Here is a 20,457-nt window from a genome sequence, read left to right on the forward strand (position 1 = left end):
GCAAGGCGCCTCACAGGCCTTCACTGACACAGCCTCGCTCCACTCACAAAATTAATTAAGAAGTTAAGTAAACTGCCCCCCTTGTGATTAGAATGAGTACATGCACCAATTATTTTGAAATCATCAACGCACAATGTCTGTTTAGGCAAGCATTTGCTCTGAGGGAAGGAGAACACCGGTTTTTGGGTCCCTAATGCTTGACAGGTGGATGTGTGAGGTGCAGACCAGCACCACAGCTTGTCTGCAAAGCTTATAGCCAGAATATTGAATTCTTACCAAAATTTCAGTCACTGGGAAGGGAGCGTAATTATTTTAGAATAAAACCCAGAGACTAAATGGTCTCTTTTTCACTATCTGGGCATGAGTGAGCTTGGACCTCCTCCCGCTCTGTATGCCTCTATCTCAGGCTCAGCTAGACTGCGGAGCTGGTGACCATTTGCAGCAACTCCCACAGACGAGGGACTCCTGCTTTGGTGTCCCCTCAGCCTGAGGCTGTCCTCTCTCCAGCACCAGCAGCAAGGCAGGGCATGGTCAGCAAGCCAAGATGAGGGTGACAGCGGCTGCCAGGGGCTCCCTGGGTTGACCAGGCAGGGCTGGGTGGGGGGGCAGCCCCAAGACCGAACTCAGACATAGGCTGTGGCAGGCAGGGCTGTGGGAGCTGGAGCCCATCCCTGCTGCGGCCTTGCTGGGTAGGGGCTGACAGCTTCAGGGGCTGAGACGGTGTCCTGGGGTGATGGGATGAGGGGGAGCTCTGGGGGAGGCTGTCCCCAGGCACTCACTGCCCACCCCACTTGCCCCTCAGTGTTCATGTCCTTGCGGTATCCCTGGATACCACAGGAAAGGAGCAAGGAAGAGGAAGATGCGTAAAAAATAAATTTACTTATGTAATGGTGATTTGTTGTTAATAAAGGCATAGTAATTTACAAATTATTCATTAAACTATTGCCAGTTGGTTTTATTACACATAATTATAAATTATGGATGAATACTCAAGACATAATTGCTGTAAAGGCCCTTATTTCTCTCACTGCTTTTAGGTGAAGGCCGCAGACAAGCTCAAGATCTTTCCTTCAGCAAGTGTCCTCCTCCCTGTGTTACAGAGGACCCTCCCTTTGGTAGGTCTTAAAAATCAGCTGCCTTATTTAACTACACATGACACATTACACAGTCTTTGTTTCTTAAACTGACTGATTAGCAGCTCTTTTACTTGCAGTGGTACATCCGGAGTTACACAGGCTCGGTAGCTTTCAAAGTCTGATATTTAGCCTGACATTTCTGTGTTGGTATGCTTATTCCTGTCTCCAAATCCCATTCTCATGCAAAGCATTAGGAATATATTTTTTTATCTATGTGACTGGTGTCCCAAAAAGGGCTTATTTAAGAGGATCCATAGAAAGTTAATTATCCCCAACGGGGTTCTGAATGACTATACTGTATGTCTGCCTCACTATACATTGGGAAATTCAGTAATAAGCAAATTGCAAAATTCAAGTCTACAAAGTCTACAAAAAATGTTACTTCAAGATCATCTTCCCCCTTTCACCCCTCCTAGGAATTTCTCTGCTATTTTTCCTTTCTCTGTGGCTCCTGGGAGTGGTAGCCTTATGTGCGCTTATCTTGTGCTGACAATTATGATTTATTTGCTAGCAGCCATCTGACTTATGCGCAGATCTAGGCCAGAACCCTATCAAAAATGTGTTTAACTAAGAATAAAATCAGTTCAAGCAGAGATATGTCTGAGATTACATTTGAAGTTATTAACCCTAATAATTCTATCCTAATCTATCATTGTTTTGTTTATTGGTTTCATTGTTTATGCATGCCTGCAACATAAACAGAATTCATGGAATACTTTGCTTTTTAAATGCATGCTGATAGATGAGGGCAAAAATGTTATTTTGAGGGATTTAAAATAGCATATTAGTTCTTAAGTGCACCAAGCAAATATGGAATAATTCTGCAGTTATTACAACCTCAAATTTCTAGTGTTTCAGGGCAAAAAAATGTGTTAATTTATCACTATACAGACTCGAGACACCTCCGTAAAATTCCCTTGCAATATTGTTGCTAATTCCAATCAGTTTTTCTTTGATGAAAGCCCAGTTTGAAGGGCTGTAGAATTTCACCCAGTTGTTCATGGGCAACAAGACCCATGGGTTTTCCATGCAGCAAGGTTCTTGTTCAGGACAGAATATTCTCAGAAATTGCAGTCAGCCTTGAATTCAGAGTCTCAGTAACAGATAATCATCTATGACGGTCCTAGTTAAGCTGTCCCACTGACCTTTATTTTAAAAGTTTAATGTTATTTCAAGACTCTTCCCTCCCTATCCTTTCTGTTTAGTGTCCTTGTCAGCCACTGGATTTGCTGTTGTCCACTAGATTAAATCCCCACAAGCATTCATTATTGCATTCTGATAAAATAAACAACTTCTCTGGACTACTTTGTGTTCCTGGAAAACAAATGGTACAATATCAATAACACCCTTCTGTGAACTGGAATATACATCTTAAAACCTTGACACTTACTCTATTTTCTTTAAAAGCTTCTTTATCCAAAACATATTTTCCCACTGTCATTAAGGAAACAACTGCTTGGCTACTTAGTATCTCACAATAAGTGTCACATCTTTTGCCAAGGGAAGGATTACCACATTGCAAAGATAAATGATACAGATCTAAAACAAATCCAAGGCAAAATGCCGAAAACATTTGAAATTAAAGAAGCTGTGAATCAGCAATATGAACAACACACTGATATAGAGAAATAATTAGAGGAATTTATTTTGTTTAGAACAAGGAAAAAACTTTGCTGTGATGTGCGATGTATTTAATTCCTTTCAAAAGCTGCTACTTCACAGGTGCCAAAGTACAAAAATAACTCTAAGCTTCACCATCTTTGGCTTTGTGCTCCGTCTTTAAAAAAGGGTTACAGATTTACATCTAAAACATCCCATTAGCTTGACAGCATGACTTCTGGTTGTTACTTCAAATTCTACTGTGATTTTTCAAAAGATGAGCTGATTATTTCTTGTAACCATATGGTATCCATCAAAGTAGCACTGTGTTATGCTGTATTAATAATAATTGCTTATTGTTTCACCAATCAGAATATTGCTATTACAAGGTTATCTGACTATACATAATCTTGAATTTAGGCTTCATAGATGCACTGTTTTAATAGTCTAAAGACTTTAGTTGAACTATGTATTAACCCTTTACCTACTTAATTGTAATAAACTGCTTACAATTTGTTTTATTCTTAGATGGGTCTCAAAGTAGTTGAATAAAGCTGTTAAATGAAGCATTTAACCCGAGTTTAGTCACATGCTATCTCAATTTCATCACTTCTCAAGGTATGTAAAATGTTAATTTAACTATGAATATTAACACAGCAGCATGTAAACACATCATTATCTTTTCTTCTATCTAGCACCTCAATCAAATAGCTTTTATTTTTGTGTAAAATATCTTTTTTTTCCTTTAATATTTGATTATTATTTTCCTCACTGCAATAACAACAGTGTTTCTCAATAGTCAATGGCAGCAGTATGTCTGTATTATGGGAACAATTTTGATGCTGAGCTAATAGACTGCGAAGCAGGAGAAGATTCAAAGGTCACAGGAAATTTAGAAGAGCTTTCAGATTAAGCTGTATTTCTCAGACTGTTACTGTGCTAATGAAGAAGATGTGGTGAAAATTGCCTATATCTGCAATACTGTTTAGCTTACATTTTGTTTTGAAATACAACACATTTGGCCAAATCCACCAGCAACATAAACAGAACTGCAAAGAAAATGTATAAAGGCTGGTAAAAGAATGGGTCCAAGCATTGAATTAGTGTCATTTGATATTCAGCGATTCACAGGCTTAGTGACTGCAGTACTTTTCCTTATTTGACCATCTACATTTCCTCAAAATTTGTGGGTGTTATATATAATTATCTGTTTTGAGATTTTGTTTTTACTTTTAGAAATGAAAGGTAATAGAAAGGCCTGGATGGACACCATATAGCAAGGAAAGTGGAATGCAGCCTGCAAGTTACATTTTTAAAAGTAATTCCTTTGAGCTATAAAAAATAGTTAATGCAGTAGCTGTGATTTGGTATATTCTATGTGCTCTGACACAAACTTGCAGGTAAATCAGAATGGAGACTCTCTATATGCAGATATATTACTTGAAAACTAAGTAAAGGAGATTTTTCCATATCATATCTTTAGAATTGTGATCTACTAAAGGCCTGGTGGTAGAATATAACTCACTGAATAAACCCCTACAATGAAAGAAGGTTCAGTGAAGATGGTCAAGGGCAATGAGAGAATGATGCAGGGTATGACTGACCATAGCTGCTGAATGAAGCTGACTTTACCTCTACAAAAAGGGGAATGGCGGGTGGGCTTTGTTTTAGATAAACAGCTATCAACAGTTGAGTGGATCAACTGGTGGTGTAAATGTTTCCCCTGGGTTCATTAAAAGAGTAGGAAAGTCTGCCTGAGTTTGCCAGACCAACCCTGGGGGAAGTGAATACATGGCTCAGCCCAACACAGAGTATAAAAACTAAAGAAATATCAAAATAATTTTGAAGTGAGCAACGGGCTTGAGCTGTCTTCAACCCATGTATTCCTCCCCAGTGACTGTGGATGCACAGTGTCATGACAATGAACACATGCAGATTGTACAGTGATCCAAATGTATTTGCAATTGCTATATTGTGTTTGTATAGTGATTTCAGTACATTGCTGTATCACTCATCTAAATCAGAATTCTGTGCAACATCACATATCTTCCAATAAGTAAATTTGATATTAAACATTACACTCTCCAGTATCTAAAAGAATCCGGTCAGTGAGTATTGGACTCTGACAAAGATTTGCAATAAAAAGTGTCAAAATGCTGTGTAGTAATTCCAAGAATCTGAATCACAGTGGCAAAAAATAACGTGAATAACATCTTGTATTTTTAAAAGGAATTATATAGATGGCATAGTGTTTCTCATTTGTCACAGGGATCATATAAGATTCATGGCTGGAAACATATGTCGTTAAAAACATCTCCCTCTCTCTTTTTTTTTCTTTCTTCCCATGGCCTGTTTTTAGGTCTTAAAAAGATCTCTTTGTCTTAAAAAGATAAGCTACATCTTAAAAGTTTTCCATACGTGACTATTAAGAGTATGGCATGGATGTAGCAACCTGTTTTTCTATACTATACGTTTGCTATACTATATTTTCAAACACAAAGTCACGTGCATTTCACCGAGGTTATAATTTCATGCTAAAGAATCCCTAGATAGAATCAGAGTGCAGGCTGTGTTTGAAGGTCTGACCATTAAAAAATATTTAAACTAAGAATGTTGGCTTTGAAATAAACAAACATATAAATCCTGTACAGAGTTTTAACACATGGCAAGCATTACCATGGTATTAAATGGCATCCAAAGTCTAATCTTGGAAATCATTATAAAGTTTAGGCCATATTTGTGAGGTGTGCAGATGGTATATGTAGCTGGAGGGGTTTTGTTTAGTAATGTTACTCAGTCAGTGTGGACAGTAAATAAATGAATCTTGGCTCATGTAGAAATTGGACAATTGCATGAGTTTTCTTAAAAGACACAATACTGAAACAAAAGTTTGTATTATACTGCCTTTGCTCAACTACAAAGTGTCTCATGCTAAAGTTTCCTATTAATTTTAAAGATATGGCATTCTGCTTGCGCAGAAAAATCTTTAGGCAGCTGAGCTAGAGAACTTGCCTTAGCACGAAATCGAGTTCTACAGATTTGCATCCAAGCCTTGCATCTTCTGTTTCATCAAACAAGCACAGATGGCAGGGGATTTTCTAGATTAAAAATCACTTTCCTATATTTCTTCTCTCTCTGGAGTAAATTGCTGTAAGCCTTTTACTGTTTTTTTCAAAAGTTTTTGAAAGTATAAGAGACCATATATGTACAACTTACTCGAAAATAACATTCCTTTGGAAAAAATGTTGCTCTGAAGCACTATTTAAAACAGCTATTTACTTGATGCAGTGATACTCTGTGAAAGTGCCATGACTTTGTCCCAAGTACAGACTGATGAAGGTGATGACTGCAAGCATTTTAAATAGCTGTTTTGGAGAAACAGAAGGTCAGTGCATAAGTTATGTGATTGATTTTTCATGTAAAAAGCATGGCCTAACTCAGGTTTTGAGACCTGGATATTTTCAAAGCTGGGATAGCCCAGAGGGTGTTAATTTCTAAGCACTGGAATTAAGTTTTAAGAGAGAGAATTCAGTCATGGGCCCAAGCCATTATGAGGCATCTTTTGGGGGTTTGGAGTAAGTAAAGTTGTTTATACAGACATAGCTATAATGTCACTTACTATTAGCAATCATTAGTATGACAGAATTTGGCCTAGAGGTCCTGAAGCAAGCAATTCTAGGGTAATAACTCAGTTTCCTTTGCTCACAGTGTAATTTAATAAAAATCTTGTGTTCGTAGAACATGGCATATTTAAACATAAATTTTGATTTCATAGATGCAACACTTTCTGCAAACTATTTGGAGGGTGAGGAACATTTGTACTTGCTACGCTAATGCCTCAAACCCCTCATATTTGCAGAGCTCAGAGGTTTGGCAGCAAGCCTGCAATATGGTAAGCCTTGCTGATCTTTTGTTTGTATCTCCATTTATATCAACATAATTCCAAACTGTTCTCTGCAATTTACCTGTCAGAGTGCAATTTTGCCAGTAGAAGTCCTATACTCTGTGTTAGGCAGGAGTCAAAGGGCACCTCCCAGCCAGTGTGAATAGAAATTGTATTAGAACTGCTTACTGATATTCACCAGAAGTAGGAATGCTATTTATGTTCTGCTCACATGAGAATTAAATATCTACTTCTCCACTCCCCACCCCCATTCAACAGCTTCTGGTCATGAAATAGGAATAGGTTTCAAAATCTGCTTTCTATGTTAATGTAGGAAGATGATCTTCTTTAGGACTGGGTATAGATTTTCCCTTTGTTTTTAGAGATGTTGGTTCAGACAAGACAGAGCTACAAGAGTTCTTGGAGTTCTCTACAATGAGTTCTCTGTGAGGACCCACTTAGGCAAATAAGTAAGTTAATTTCTAATCATTGGAGTTCATCATATGATATTGTTATTTCAGGAACATTCACAAAATGGGCCAGCTGGGGTAAAAAAATGGACTTAGAGGAAGGCCTCTGCAGCAATTAACTGCAGAAATTAAATAAATTTCTACCATTAAAAAAAAAGGAAAATATCCGCTCTCATCTGTGTTAGAATTAGAAAAGAAGATGGCAGGAGGGTCCAAGATATTTTGGATGGAGAGGGCTGACAGCAAAGTTGCCAAAAAAATAAGAGAGAGAGAGAAGATAGTGAATAAATGGTCTGTATTTTACAGCATACTGCCAGATAATACAGAGAAACTGATAAATGTCCAATCTTTTACATCCCTTGTTTCTTGTCCCAGAAATGAAAGAACATTGACAAAAACTTTAATGCAGGTGTTCTTGACTTACATGGGACAACTGGGACTGGCAAACTTTAATTTAAGCAACTGTACATAACTGAAAAAATAATTGCTGAATTTGCAAAGAAAACTTTGTGAAAATGGTTTTGTAAAACAAGATTCAATCATCTTATCTTCACATATTTTTAACATACATGGAAAATCTGATTTATTTATTTATTTATTTATTTATTTATTTTAACAGGTAACTCAGTTTACCTACTCTTAAAGCTGGCTACAAATTCCTGGGAAAATTTAAGTAGTTAAGTGATTAAACAGAATTTGCTAATCATCTGGTCAGGGTGACAGAGGACTTATTTTTGCTTCTAAATCAGAACCTTTCAACTTTTGTATCATTTGTTTAGTTACCCTTCACCTGCAAAAACTACACCAATGTCATAAGCTTCTATAGGTCTGAAAATAGGTTTAAACTTGGTGATACAGGTTAGGGTACAGATGGGCATACAAAGATGATTCTGTTTTGTGGAGCTGCTTTCAGAGTTTTTGAAACAGTATGTTTATATTAGTCGTATTATTAGTTATATAAATCAAGAATCAAGAACTTCTACTACACCTACTGCTTTTTGGCATTCATCTTAATCATTATAACTGGAGTCTCTTTGGAAGATTCATAACTGATGTAGAAAAGCTTAGAAGCTTACTGCTCTAGTTTACAGGAATATTGTATTCATGGTGAAAGAATAAATATTATTTTTTTTCTTCTGTAACTGAAACATCTCTAATTTCTAAAGATTTGTTCTGTTTTTATTTGCATCTCCTTCTTCTCCAGCTTTCCATGGGCCTGAAAATTATGCTATGCCCTGAAAAATATGGGGATTGTATGGCAATATTTGCACATATTGTAATAGGAATGCATCAACAGATGCTACTGTAATACAGTTAAAATGAATTTTGTGAGCATGAAGAGGAAAATAAAACTAGCAATTTTTATCTGCACAGAGACTTGATATTAGGATATGATTTTTTTTTTTAAGAGATTTTTTTTCCCACAAGTTTTAAAACATTAAATAAAAAAGTATTTCATCTAGTGTAATTGCTTGTTGAGCCTGAATCATTGTTGAAAAATGAACAATCTTATCTGAACCCCCAATCTGCTGCCATCCAGAATCAATGAGAAGTACAAAAGTCACCTGAATTATGAGCTGACCCTGCTAAATAGGACTCAGGTGACCAGCAGCAAATTTCAGTTATTGGATTAACTCTAGGATTGGATGAATACTTTACAATTAGTTATTGATTTAGTCAACTTCCATACATCATTCTTTTGTCTTTAAACATAACGGCTTTGTCATTCTTTTTAACTTGCCAGTTGTTGTACAGCTAGACTTATTCCAAAACCTAAATGTTTTTTTTTCCAACATGATGTATCCTCTAGTACTGAATGACTTGTTTTATAATGACTTGGTAAAGAAAATCTAGATTAAAAAGTTAACTAATCAGTGCTGTTGGAACAGAGTTTATAAAGGTAGATAACAGGGTATGTTGGAGAAATTAAGTTCTCTTAAATTAGGACCAAAGTTTTCAGTTTTTCTAAGGTATACTTTCAATGGGCAGAAATACTTAATCTTGTGAATACTGTTCTGTAGTGAAGCCGAGGAGCCACACTTTCAAATGTAAATGAAAAAAGAGAATGGATACATTGTGAGTAAGACTATTGTAGTGAGCTGCATTTTGAGGTCTTTCTGAAGGCTACAGACAATGATGTTTCATATAATAATAAAACAAGCTACTGCATGGTGCAGAACAGTTTTACTTGAATTGTTACTAATGCATTGTGCTTGTCCTGGGAGGTGTTTTGCAAAAGAAAGGCAAAGCCAGACTTGTCATTTTTCCCAGCTGAAGGTCTTGAAAGTAATTTTTCACCCACAGTTCCTGAAAGCTTTGACAAGTCTTGGCTCTGGAATAAGTGAATAATAGTAAGCAGCAAGCTAAAAATACTGCGGTGAAATGAATGAATACTGAAAACAACTAGCAGAGGGGTTTACTGTTCCCTTTTTTCATTTGTTATTCTAACAATTGGAACTGCAATACGTGCTTAGAAAGTAATAACTATACTCTTGATTATACTGATTAAAGGACCTGAAAGAGCCGTCCTTTTAGCAACAAGAAATCAAGCGAGGGTAAGCTTACACTGTATCTCAAATGCTCATTGTACTTGTGGATAAGAGAAGAGGGGAAGGCAGGAGAAAAAGGGCTTGATATTATCTGCGTATTGGGGTGTAGTGAGGGGTTCTAGGGGCAGTGGGGGCCTCTCAGTGTTGGGGTGGCAGAACAGGGCTGGGTAGCCAGGGTGCAGAGCAGGACAGGGGCAGCCATGGGCATTGGGTACCCTTGAGACCAGGCTGGGTCAGGATCAGGCCTGGTGAGGAAGCCTGAGCAGTACCAGTAGGGCCAGCTGGTGCCCTCAAGCCCCAACCCTTGTGGCAGAGAGCTCTGGTTTCACCCGAAAGATTGTCATGTGAAGTTCACCTTCGCTGTTAATTCTCACTGGAACATGGTAATTCTCTGGTCTACCTACCCTTTTTTTTTTTTTTTTCTTTTCAAGACTGGAAGCTTGTTTTTATAAAATTGTTAGTAGTTCTCAGCATCTGATGAGGATTTTATCAAGGTTTTATAGGCAGTTACTATTCAGAGATCCTATAGTAGACTTGTATGAGCTTATGCTAAAAACAGTAAAATAGTTAACTGAAGTCACTGTGTTGACACTTACAGAATGTCCTTCTATTTTGATCCATGGGTCTTCAGAGAGGACCTTCAGAGGTCTTCTATATCAGTTATAGGTGGGCTGCTAATATTATTCTTCTGGTCTTAGGCTAGCTTCCTTTTGGGTGGACTTAATTGACAGAGTGTATATTCCCTCTTGCAGTGACAGGGACATCTGTCTATCACAGAATCATAGAATAGTTTGAGTTGGAAGGGACCTTAAAGACCACCCAGTTCCAACCCCCTGTCATGGGCAGGGACACTGCCCACTAGACCAGGTTGCTCAAAGCCCCATCCAGCCTGGCCTTGAAAGAAAGTGTAATAGTAAAGAAAATGTTGCAAACAGTTTCTTGTAATTAGAAAGCTACAGTAAAGCATCTTTACATGCTTATTAACATTTCTGAAAAATCTGATTATTTGCATAGACACCTTTATGAAACATTATAAACTATAACAAATAATAATTTTTTGCACTTATTCAATTGCTCCGAATTAAATGGTAGAGCAAAATGTTGATAGGAGTTATTATTTTATTTAGTTGTAAATTTGGAATAACTATCTCTTATCAGGTGATTATATAAGACCATTTTTAACAACCTTTCCAAACTCATTGCTTTCTGAGTTCTTATTGCATAGTATGTCACTGGCCTCCAGAAATTCAGTCATGTGCTCTTTCTTATAGGTAAAGTGTGATGACTTGAAGGAAGTCTGAATACAGCTAGTATCTAAAAAGAGATTCACACTTAGTTTTCATTTCTTTTCTTTGTGAAGTCCCTATTCAGCTCCGATAAGAAAGCTGTGAATTTCTAAATTCATGTAAGAATAGCTTATAAAACATACTAATAGTGATGGAAGGGATTCAGTCTTATTTAAATTGTGCATGTCCATACTTGTCTCTAAGTACCTTTTGGGTTTTCCAATAATTTTACTCTTGATTGCTGTAATTGCACCACCTTGTCCTAGTGAGATTAAACATATCCCCAGGAGTATAATCTCATTTTGCTCAAGAAGAAATCTGTATTCCACCTTTCTATTAATTATGGTAGAGTAGCTGGTAACTAGTTATTTTCCATGTATTACTAGCTGATTGCATGAACTCTACCTTTGTCATTTCTTCATCTAATGTGAAAGGTCTAAGTGATATACAAACTAAATGAACCCAGTAGTTTATCATAACAAAGTCTAATGGCATGGTGTGATTTTAAATGATGATGCTGTTTTCACTAGCAATTAGCGTTAAATTTCTCTACCACTCTTACTTTATCTTTTCATGTTTAAAAGTAGAAAACAGAAAATGAAAATTGCATGTCTAGGCAGGCTGACATGGGAAACAAATAAGCAATAATTTTTTGATGCTTGACACGTTACCATAATAGAAAATAATTGTAAGCAGTCAGAAGTTTTAATAGATACCCAACTGAAGTGTTTATCAAGATTCTTGAGAGTGTTATGCCAACAAGATTACTTGTTTATTGACTTAATCAAAGAATATGCTAGATTTGGCAATGCAACGTGGAACACTTGCATCGAACTTTTGTGGAAGCAATCTTTATGCTTATTTTGAAAACAGCTTTAGAGTTTAGGAGAAGCTTTCTCAATAAATGCAACATTACTTTTATCAGATTTTTAAATATATGGTGTGAAATAGCTGCTCAAAAGGTGTTCCTATTTGAGAAGTGAATGAGAAAACGATTGTACGACTGATCAAGGCTTTTCAAAAGGGAACGAGAACAATATCTTCTGATTTTTTTTTCTTTCCTGTATCTTAGTGATTTTTTTCTTTCAAGTGCATTGCTTTCATCTACATTTTTCTACATCTTTTTTTTTTTTTTTTTGCATTAGTGAGACATTTGAACACCTTTCAGAAAGCACTGTGGGCACACAGAATTGACCTAGTTTCTGCTAGAAACTTGAATTTAAATGTTCACTGCTTGTATGCATATCCTGACTATTTGAACTTTATCTCCTAATAGAGCTCAAGAATTACAAAAACAGGCAACACCCCTTAATAATTTAGAAAAACAAAACTGGTTTGGGGGAACCAAAATTTTCTTTTCATTAGAAAGAAAAAGACCACCAGGGATAATAGTTTTCAAGATATTTTTTATGGATTATCTTTCCTCTTGTATTGTACAGGCTTTTGGAGCTTGAGATGTTCTTTTCCAAAATGTTTGGTTAAATTGACGGTATTTAGGGCTAATGTCCAACTGGATGCATGTTACCATCTGTAGTTCAGCACATTAATATTTGGAAATACTGTTTATCTAAAATCAAATTTCCATAGATTTTGAACCTCTAATGGAAAACTCACTCCACAAAATTGGCACACATGAATCTAAGCTAATTCAGATTTTCCAAATGTGCAAAATGCATGCTGACAATAACACAATCTTTTTTTTTTTTTTTTTGTAAGTATTTGTAATGCTCATCTACCGTGATCTACTATGACCTGCTGTGGTAGGAAAGTAGACCTAAAGCCTGAGAACAAAACAGAAAATCTGGGAACCTTAGGATGTATGTGTAACAGGATGTTTTTCTGTTTCTGGTGTGACTTACCTGAACTTTTCTGTATCTGACTGATAAGCAGAGTGGTAAATCCACTTTAAGACTAAAACTGAATATAGCTGTGTGAGAAACAAAGTTGAAATCCACAGCTAATCCTAGTTACAAATTTCATAAATTGCTCATCTGTTGTGACTGTAGTCTGACAGTCTGCATGTATTTCGCAAATTATATTAAAAATATGAATCAGAAGAGTTGTTTTATCACTCACGTCAATTCATTTAAACCCATTTCTCAAGACACCCCATTGCTTTATTTATGTAGTTGCTGCTTAGATTTGATTTAATCCTGCCATAGTAACTGCTTATCAATACCCAAGTCAGTGCTTTCAGAACAGATCCTAAATGGTAATGGTTGTGTTCTATTTATTTATTAATCACTTAAAAGGGAAAAACTTTTAATCTTGGAGATGTTGGAACATCTTTCTTGTTTTCTTGATTGGGGAGAAAGAAGAAAAGGAGATGGATGAGTCTGGAGTGGCGTGGGGAGGTTTTATTTCCTCATGGTAAGCAAATCTTTTAAAGTCATGATATGCATCAGGTTTTTGATTTGTTTGCTTGTTTTACTGGTTCCACTTCTTCCCTGATTCTCCAGATGAATAAAAAGATATTGTGTATTTCATTTCATGTATTCCTTACTTCATAACTTCAAAAGCAAAAGCATACATATTTACTGGAAAAAGCCTCTGAATCTCCAGAGTGTTTGTATCAGTCACTGTAAAGAACAATTATGTTCTAATTAACCTTTAGAATTCAAGAGAGCTTAATGATGTCTGATGATGAACAGAGGGAGATGAGGTGATAGCAAGGTCCAGGAAAATGGAGGTGAATAGGGATGTTTTAATATGCTTTTGGCAAAGTGAGCAAAAAAGCACTTTTTTTTTTTTTTTTTTTTCCCCCATCTGTTAGAAGAAGAGAGGTTTTGTTTTTGGATTGGTTGTTTTCTTTGATACCATTCAATTTAGAATCTGATCATGCTACGAGAAAATAATATTCTACATTTAAATGTCATAACATTATTATTGCTGTTTTCTGTAGGTTAGACAAGTACAATGGTATACTATATCAAAGCAACTGATGTCATGCATGTGTAGAGATACGTTCTGTAAGAGTCTTTCTCTTATCCTGCAAACCAATATTTTGGGACATATTTGTTGCAAGTTTGTGTCTTGTGGTAATGTAATCTGTGTAGAAATACTAGGCTCCCTTTGCGGCAAAGTTTATAATTGTCTGAAGCTACAAGTTGTGTATTATATACTACAGTCTCTAGCTGATGTGTTCTGAATCCCTTGCTAAGCTGCTACTGCTGATACAAAGTGTGAGTTAGGGTGTTGAGCAGACTGTTAACTTGCTAAAGAGTTATGAAGAACCTAGCATCCTGATCCTGGGGTTTTAAGCAAGTTTTGAGAGGTAAACTTTTTGGAATACAGGACGTTTCCAGTTGTCCATGAGACAGAGTAAACATATTTTATATGCTTTCCTCAGCCAGCTCTGGTTAGGGGAGGATATTATAAAAGTGGAGTGAAACACTGTAGAGGAAAAGGGAGAATGTGACATGACTAAGGAAAAAGACAAGAGGAGGTCCAAGTGAACAGTGAAAACACTGTGAATGACAAACAGGAAAAGAGGAGGCTGGATTGAAAGAGCAGTCAGCATGAGGCTGGGAAAATACAGTCAAGACAATCTCTCAACATACAGAGGTCTATACTTCATCTATTTTTACAGCAATTTCTCTGGACTGGTTCTTCCTAACATTTTCCCCTGAAGCCACATATTAAAGAAGAAAAGGAGATAAGTGTCTCTTCTAGCATCAACCAATGTTAAAAGATTAAAACAGCCTTTCCACCTCACTTCTCCTTCCCCTGTCAGTGAAAGATCAGAATGATATCTTCGTCTGTTTATTTTTGGTTCAATATTGTAAAGCAATTGACTTACCAATTTCTCTGTTGTGGCATAGCAGCATGATTGTGGAACACTGAAAATTAGCTAGACCTTTCTGATACAGCAATTACCATTTGTCAGAGAGCTTCTGCACTAGAATATAGAAAATGAAGCAGATCTGTTACCTATTTTTCCAAAAACTATATTACTGTAATGAAACACTGTACTAGTGGTAACAAATCACAAATGGTAATTTGCACTCACTATGCAGCCAATTAAAGTTCTATGTAAAAGCATTGGCAAGATAATATTTTCTGTCTAATATTGTAGATTTTGCCTTAACTTCTCTTGTTCTGGACACTTTAAGTGCTTGAGCACTTATCTTTCTAACATTTATTTGCCTGGTTGCCAATAGATTATTTTGGAGAATGGAAATATCTTACATACTTTTACCACATTTCTGCAGTATATTGAAACTACTGATTTATATACTCTTTAACAGGTAGATAAAATACTATTCTGGCTGATAAAGGTTCTGTAGAAATGATTACATAATGCTTTAAAAAATATTAATTCTTCATCACAAACTTTCCATGCATTTTAACTTGATTGGCAGTCTGGCTTATAAAAAGTGAAGGACTAGAATTAGCGTGGTTTTGCATATCACCAATGATAACTAAATAAATATGCAAAAGGAAAGCCACAACACCACCTTTCTACAATAAGCTTTGGATGAACATGTCCTTCACTTTTATTATCACTACTCCAAACCTCATCAGCAGGGAAGGATCTTTGTTGCTCCTTAAGACTTCACAGTCACTACTCTCTTCCAGTCCATTCCGTTTGTGCCTTTTAATATAGCAATACATAGCCTCTTTCAAAATAACTCCTCTCAAGCAAATAAATGCATATTCTTATAAATGGAGAATTCTATCCCACTTTTCATGTTGGCATAAAATCTTAGAAGATGTCAAGATTTTAGTTTCTTGTTTCTTTTGAGACAAATCACTGATGAGAGAACTGTCATTGGATCTCTAAGAGATGCTCGCTAGAGAACAGACGCTGTTGCATCAGGCTCTGTCAAGCAGTAACTCCATGTGTGGAATTCTTCAAGGAGCAAAAATCATTCACACTTCAGCAACTTCTAAATACAAAGTATGGCATGACCATATTTGCACCAAAGAGTCGTTTTTGCAAATTTTTCTTTAGGCAAAGTTTTGTTCATATGGTTCTGCTGGGGAATAAAATTCTGTGGGATAGCTAGTGCCTGTAATAATGAAATCAGAAACATTTTGTGCAGAAGTATAGAACATAAACAGCTGTCAAGTTCTGGGAGGACCACTCCAGGAGCTATATCCCTACTGGTATGCAACATGCCAAAGTGACTCTAGCAACCCTTGCCAAAAAAAGGCTCCTGTCTCTAATTGGCACTTCTTATAACAGGCCCTTGAAACTTAGCGGAAAAGAGACTGACAAAATTCAGGGAGCATTATTTTGGAGTGCTTTACTCAGGGAAAGGAAGCTAGAAGCCACAAGTTTCCCAGCAGCTGTGAAATAATAGACAAGTTTTGAAACAATTGGAAAAAGTAAAATAAATAAAATAACCCACAACTAAAGTGAGAAACTTAGTGAACCAGTTACCGTGTTTGGAGACTGGCATAGAAAAAATCCCCTCTCTTTGCACTGGCCCACTTTGTTTTGTTTTCAGTGATTCAACTACAGACTCTTGAGTCCAGCCGGAACTCCCCAGAACTGGAATCCAGATCCTCAGGAAAAAACTTCAGAAATGTTCAGAAAAATTGTGAAGTTTTGCCTTTCTTAGGTAGGTGTGGTATAGGCTTCAGTATATCCCTATAATATTGTTGAGTAGGTTTCTGAGTTTGGAACCCCTCGTCGTGAGAGCTGAGTCAACCAGGAACATCAAATTATGCTCCGCTCCAAGCCTGCTCTGTTGGCATCTTGTCTGATAGGGTGTCACTTGAGATGTCTATAAGGCAAAGATGACTGGAATGTCTCTGCTGATCTGTTCAGTCCATCTCAAAACCTGTTCCACTACAAGCAAGTTTGGTTTTTTTTTTTTGGTCATATGGCTAAGAAACATAAAAACTGGACTTGCTACTTGACCTATCCATAAAATGAAATAATTATTAGGAAAGAAAATCCTTCTCTGGTCTAATAAAAAAACCTAAACTTTCTGAGTTGCTGTAATGGTTTATCTATAAAAAGTAGCAATTTTAGAAACTGAAAACTGCAGGTAGCTAAGTGACAGTAGTAATGTCAGAGAAGTCTGAGATTATAGTGTTTGAAACATATAGCCCTAAATAGGCTTGCTAGATTTGGGAAAGCAGGCATGTTTTGGGATGTCCTGACAACACATTGCAATGAAATAATTCAGTAAAAATGCAACTGCCAGAAGTTATGTATCTTAATGACTGTAGTAGCTGATCAAAGCCTAAATTTCATCTTATAGTTTATGAGTGATGTTTATGTGGCAGTTTGATGAATCCACTCTTCTTTAAAATTCCTCTTTGTGTCCATGTTCCCTCTTTTTAGTTGCACCTTGACATCTTTTGAAACCCAGTTGCTTCCACTGCACAAAAAATACCACGTCTTTCTACAACTCCAGTTACCCTGAGAACCTTCTTCCATCTTCAAATTCTCCAAAAGTTGCTTCTGTCCTTGTCTTTGCTCTCTCCACATTCTTTGTTCCTGACCGCCCTTACTTCATTTTCTTCTCTTCTCAGAATGCTTGAAGCCTCCTTGAGATCCTCCTGGTCATAAGAGGCACTCAGGGGGACTGCAAAGGCAAAATAAAGCTGTTTCATCCAAGGACCTTTCTCAGGCTTACTTTGAAATGATCTCTAAAGAAGGGGTAAATATCTGCAGGCCATCAGATTTCTTGTGGCACTGGATTTCTTTGTCAGAGACACTGCCACTTTTGCACTTCCCGTGAGTCATCTATTTCTTGTTTTGCTTTTAATTTCCTGCATCCAAGTGATGGCATGATTAGGTAATCCTGTGGTGTCATCCAGCTCAAGAAATCCATTTCTACCCTTCATATATAGGATTAGAAGAATGGAAAAACAATCCTAAAGTTTCTAATACGATAAATCAAACAAAGGCCAAACTCTTATTTTTTAAGTACCGTGACTTTTCTTCCAGTTGTGACATGGGTTAGAATAAACTACTTTTTGTTTGTTTGTTTGTTTTGTGTACTTGTTTCTTTTTTGTTTTGTTTTGAATAAAAAATGGTAGGGACAAGAGAAGTCCTCTTTTATTTTTATGAAAAGCTACTATTAAAAGCTTGAAATACATCCTTGGTAATGCTTTGCTAACTGTATTTGGCTGAAAACAGCATGTCAAACCATATCGCCTTTGACTTTAGTCCTTGAATCATTTAAAATAGTAATCAGACGAAAGTGTAGGGGAGGCTAGGGGACATTTCGCTGACCAGGGAGAAACATCACCACATCTCTCTAAGTACACTTCAAGTAACAGGGAGGAAAGAGAAGCTTGGATATGGCAAAGAAATGGGGGTGGGGGGGTGGGGTGGTGTGAGGAAGGGAAGAAATCGGCATCAGTTAAGTCTATGAAAAACTGTATATGGAGCTGTAATAGGCAAAGGGCCAAGTAATCAGTAGTGAGACACCATTACATTCCATTAATAATGAGTACATAAAACATACTAGCTCACTACACTGCCATCAGCAGAAGATTCAAATAAGTAATTAAACTGCAGTTTTCCTTCTGCTGATTTTAAAAGCCAAATGATTGCTCAAAACCATGAACATTACCTGGGAAAAAAACTAGAAAAGTTGGGATACCTTAACAAATTAATGACATCTTGCCATGTGTGAAGTTAAATGGATGAATCAATTTTCAAAACATCAGAGAGGAAAACTGGATGGGAGAAAGCTAGCAAATGTTTATAAAAACTATATTTCTAGTCCATCACTGTCAAAAGTGTAAAGCACCTGTCAGTAATGCATCACATGTCAGTAATAAAAGCACCTATGTGAATGTTGCTGTACCTGACTGATGTAGGAGCCTGCTACAATTTTTTTTTTTCCAACCTTGAAGATGGGTAAATTTTGACTGTTATTCTTACAATATTCTGTTAAAATACTGTAATGGCAGTATTATGCAAAGGTGTATAACAGACATTGACAGAGTTGATTTTTTTTCCAATTATTTAGAAAACTTTTGTACTTGAAATGAGAAATAAATGCATCCTGTACAGTTCAATACATTTGCTGGACACAATATGGGAATCTTTAGGCACGTTAAACTGGAAATTGCCAATCCTTTTCCAGATTTCCATGTGTGATACATTGTCCATCTCTGTCCTGCTTCTAGGTGCAGTAAGACTCAGTTGTTCCTAATCCGTCACATACCTGAGGTCCTTGGGAAGGCAGGTATGTTGGTCAGAAAGACTCCATGATATAACCTAGTCATGCTCATGGTTTTGACAGCTGAGGGATCAGAACAAGGGGGAATGCCACACACAATTCCCGCCTGGCACTCTTATTGTGACCTTTATGGATAATAAAGGCAACTTCTGTCTTGGGTCAAAGTTTGAAAACTCTGGCGGTGTAAAACACTTTTTTTTTTTTTTTCTCTGAATTACTCCAACCTGTGTTTCCATAGCAATAGAAATAAAAACCTACTGGCAGCTTGTAGGCAGGCAGCAGATGACAGCTCTCAGTACCAGATTTCAGCAGTTGACTTTCAAATAACAGTTCCAAGAACCCACTGCAGTAACAAGCACAAAGATTTTAGTACAATATTGGCTCCTCCTGTATGTGTTACTTTAAAACAGAAGGAACATGGCTTGAGGATAGAATTATTGTTTAGAGAAATGTTTATGCCTCTCTATTGACAACAGCTGCTTGTGCTTTTTGGTTTTGGTCCTGCAATGTACACCGCATGCATTGATGTAGTAGTATACTTTTTATGTGATATCTGTGTGATAGTGTAATACGTAGATAGTGTAATATGATATGATAGAGGAAATATTTGGTATCTCTGAAGTGTGATAGTATAGGTAAAGAAAATTGCAGAAGGACTAAAGCACTCCAGTATATGGAAGAGAAGAAACTCACAAAACTTTGGGGAGGAATTAAGAATCTTTTTTCCTGAGACCCTGAGTAAGGGAAGATTCCAAGAAAGGAATCTATAAAGAGAGTAGAGGTGGTTTGGGGTTTCTCTGGAGAGCTTCCCAGGAAGTAACACAACACTAAAGCATTGCTTAAGGACAGGTTTTCACCGTGCTTGTGAGTCTTCCAGGACTGATCAGAAGCAATCGCAGATAGTCATCTTCTGAGTGCTAAAACTGCATGCCCCTTAGAACTGCTGTTGCTGCCAGCAATAATGCTGGCCTTTTTCCCAGTGCCACTGCCTACTGTGGGACTTGCAAGCTACTCCTACTTTGTAAATCAGATCATGAGGAAAAAGTCTCTCTCTCTCTCTCTCTCTCTCTCTCTTTTTTTTTTTCCGTTGTTCTGTTTTTGATTTCTCTAACATGGGCTGAAGCTGTTTTCCATGTTAAAATGGAGTTCTAGTTCATTGTCCCACTAACACTGGCCAGATCAGAGACAGTAAACTCTAAACCAAAATCTGTTTGTATATTTACTAAGTTTTTCTTTGTATATTGCTTGTTTGGCTTGTATATGATTTTGTTAGTAAAATTCACCTTTAGAAGAGTGAAAGCATGGTAGTTAACAGTAACTAGATCCATTTCAAGGATGTCAGTATTGCATAAGCCTTGTGGAAACCCCTGTTTGTACATT

The 20,457-nt window shown here is 36.8% G+C and overlaps 1 protein-coding gene across 1 annotated transcript in view; it reads right to left on the reverse strand.

Annotated features, from left to right (window-relative positions):
• EPHA6 (EPH receptor A6) overlaps nucleotides 1–16,343 on the reverse strand; it is a 575,874-nt gene extending 559,531 nt beyond the window's left edge. Inside the window, exon 1 of the mRNA XM_083820701.1 lies at nucleotides 16,310–16,343. Coding sequence (XP_083676827.1) covers nucleotides 16,310–16,328 — 19 coding nt within the window. The 5' untranslated portion in view covers nucleotides 16,329–16,343. The remainder of the gene's footprint in view (nucleotides 1–16,309) is intronic.
• Nucleotides 16,344–20,457: the final 4,114 nt, after the last annotated feature.

This window comes from Anser anser (genome assembly GCF_964211835.1).
Source record: "Anser anser genome assembly, chromosome: 1".
NCBI lineage: Eukaryota > Metazoa > Chordata > Aves > Anseriformes > Anatidae > Anser > Anser anser.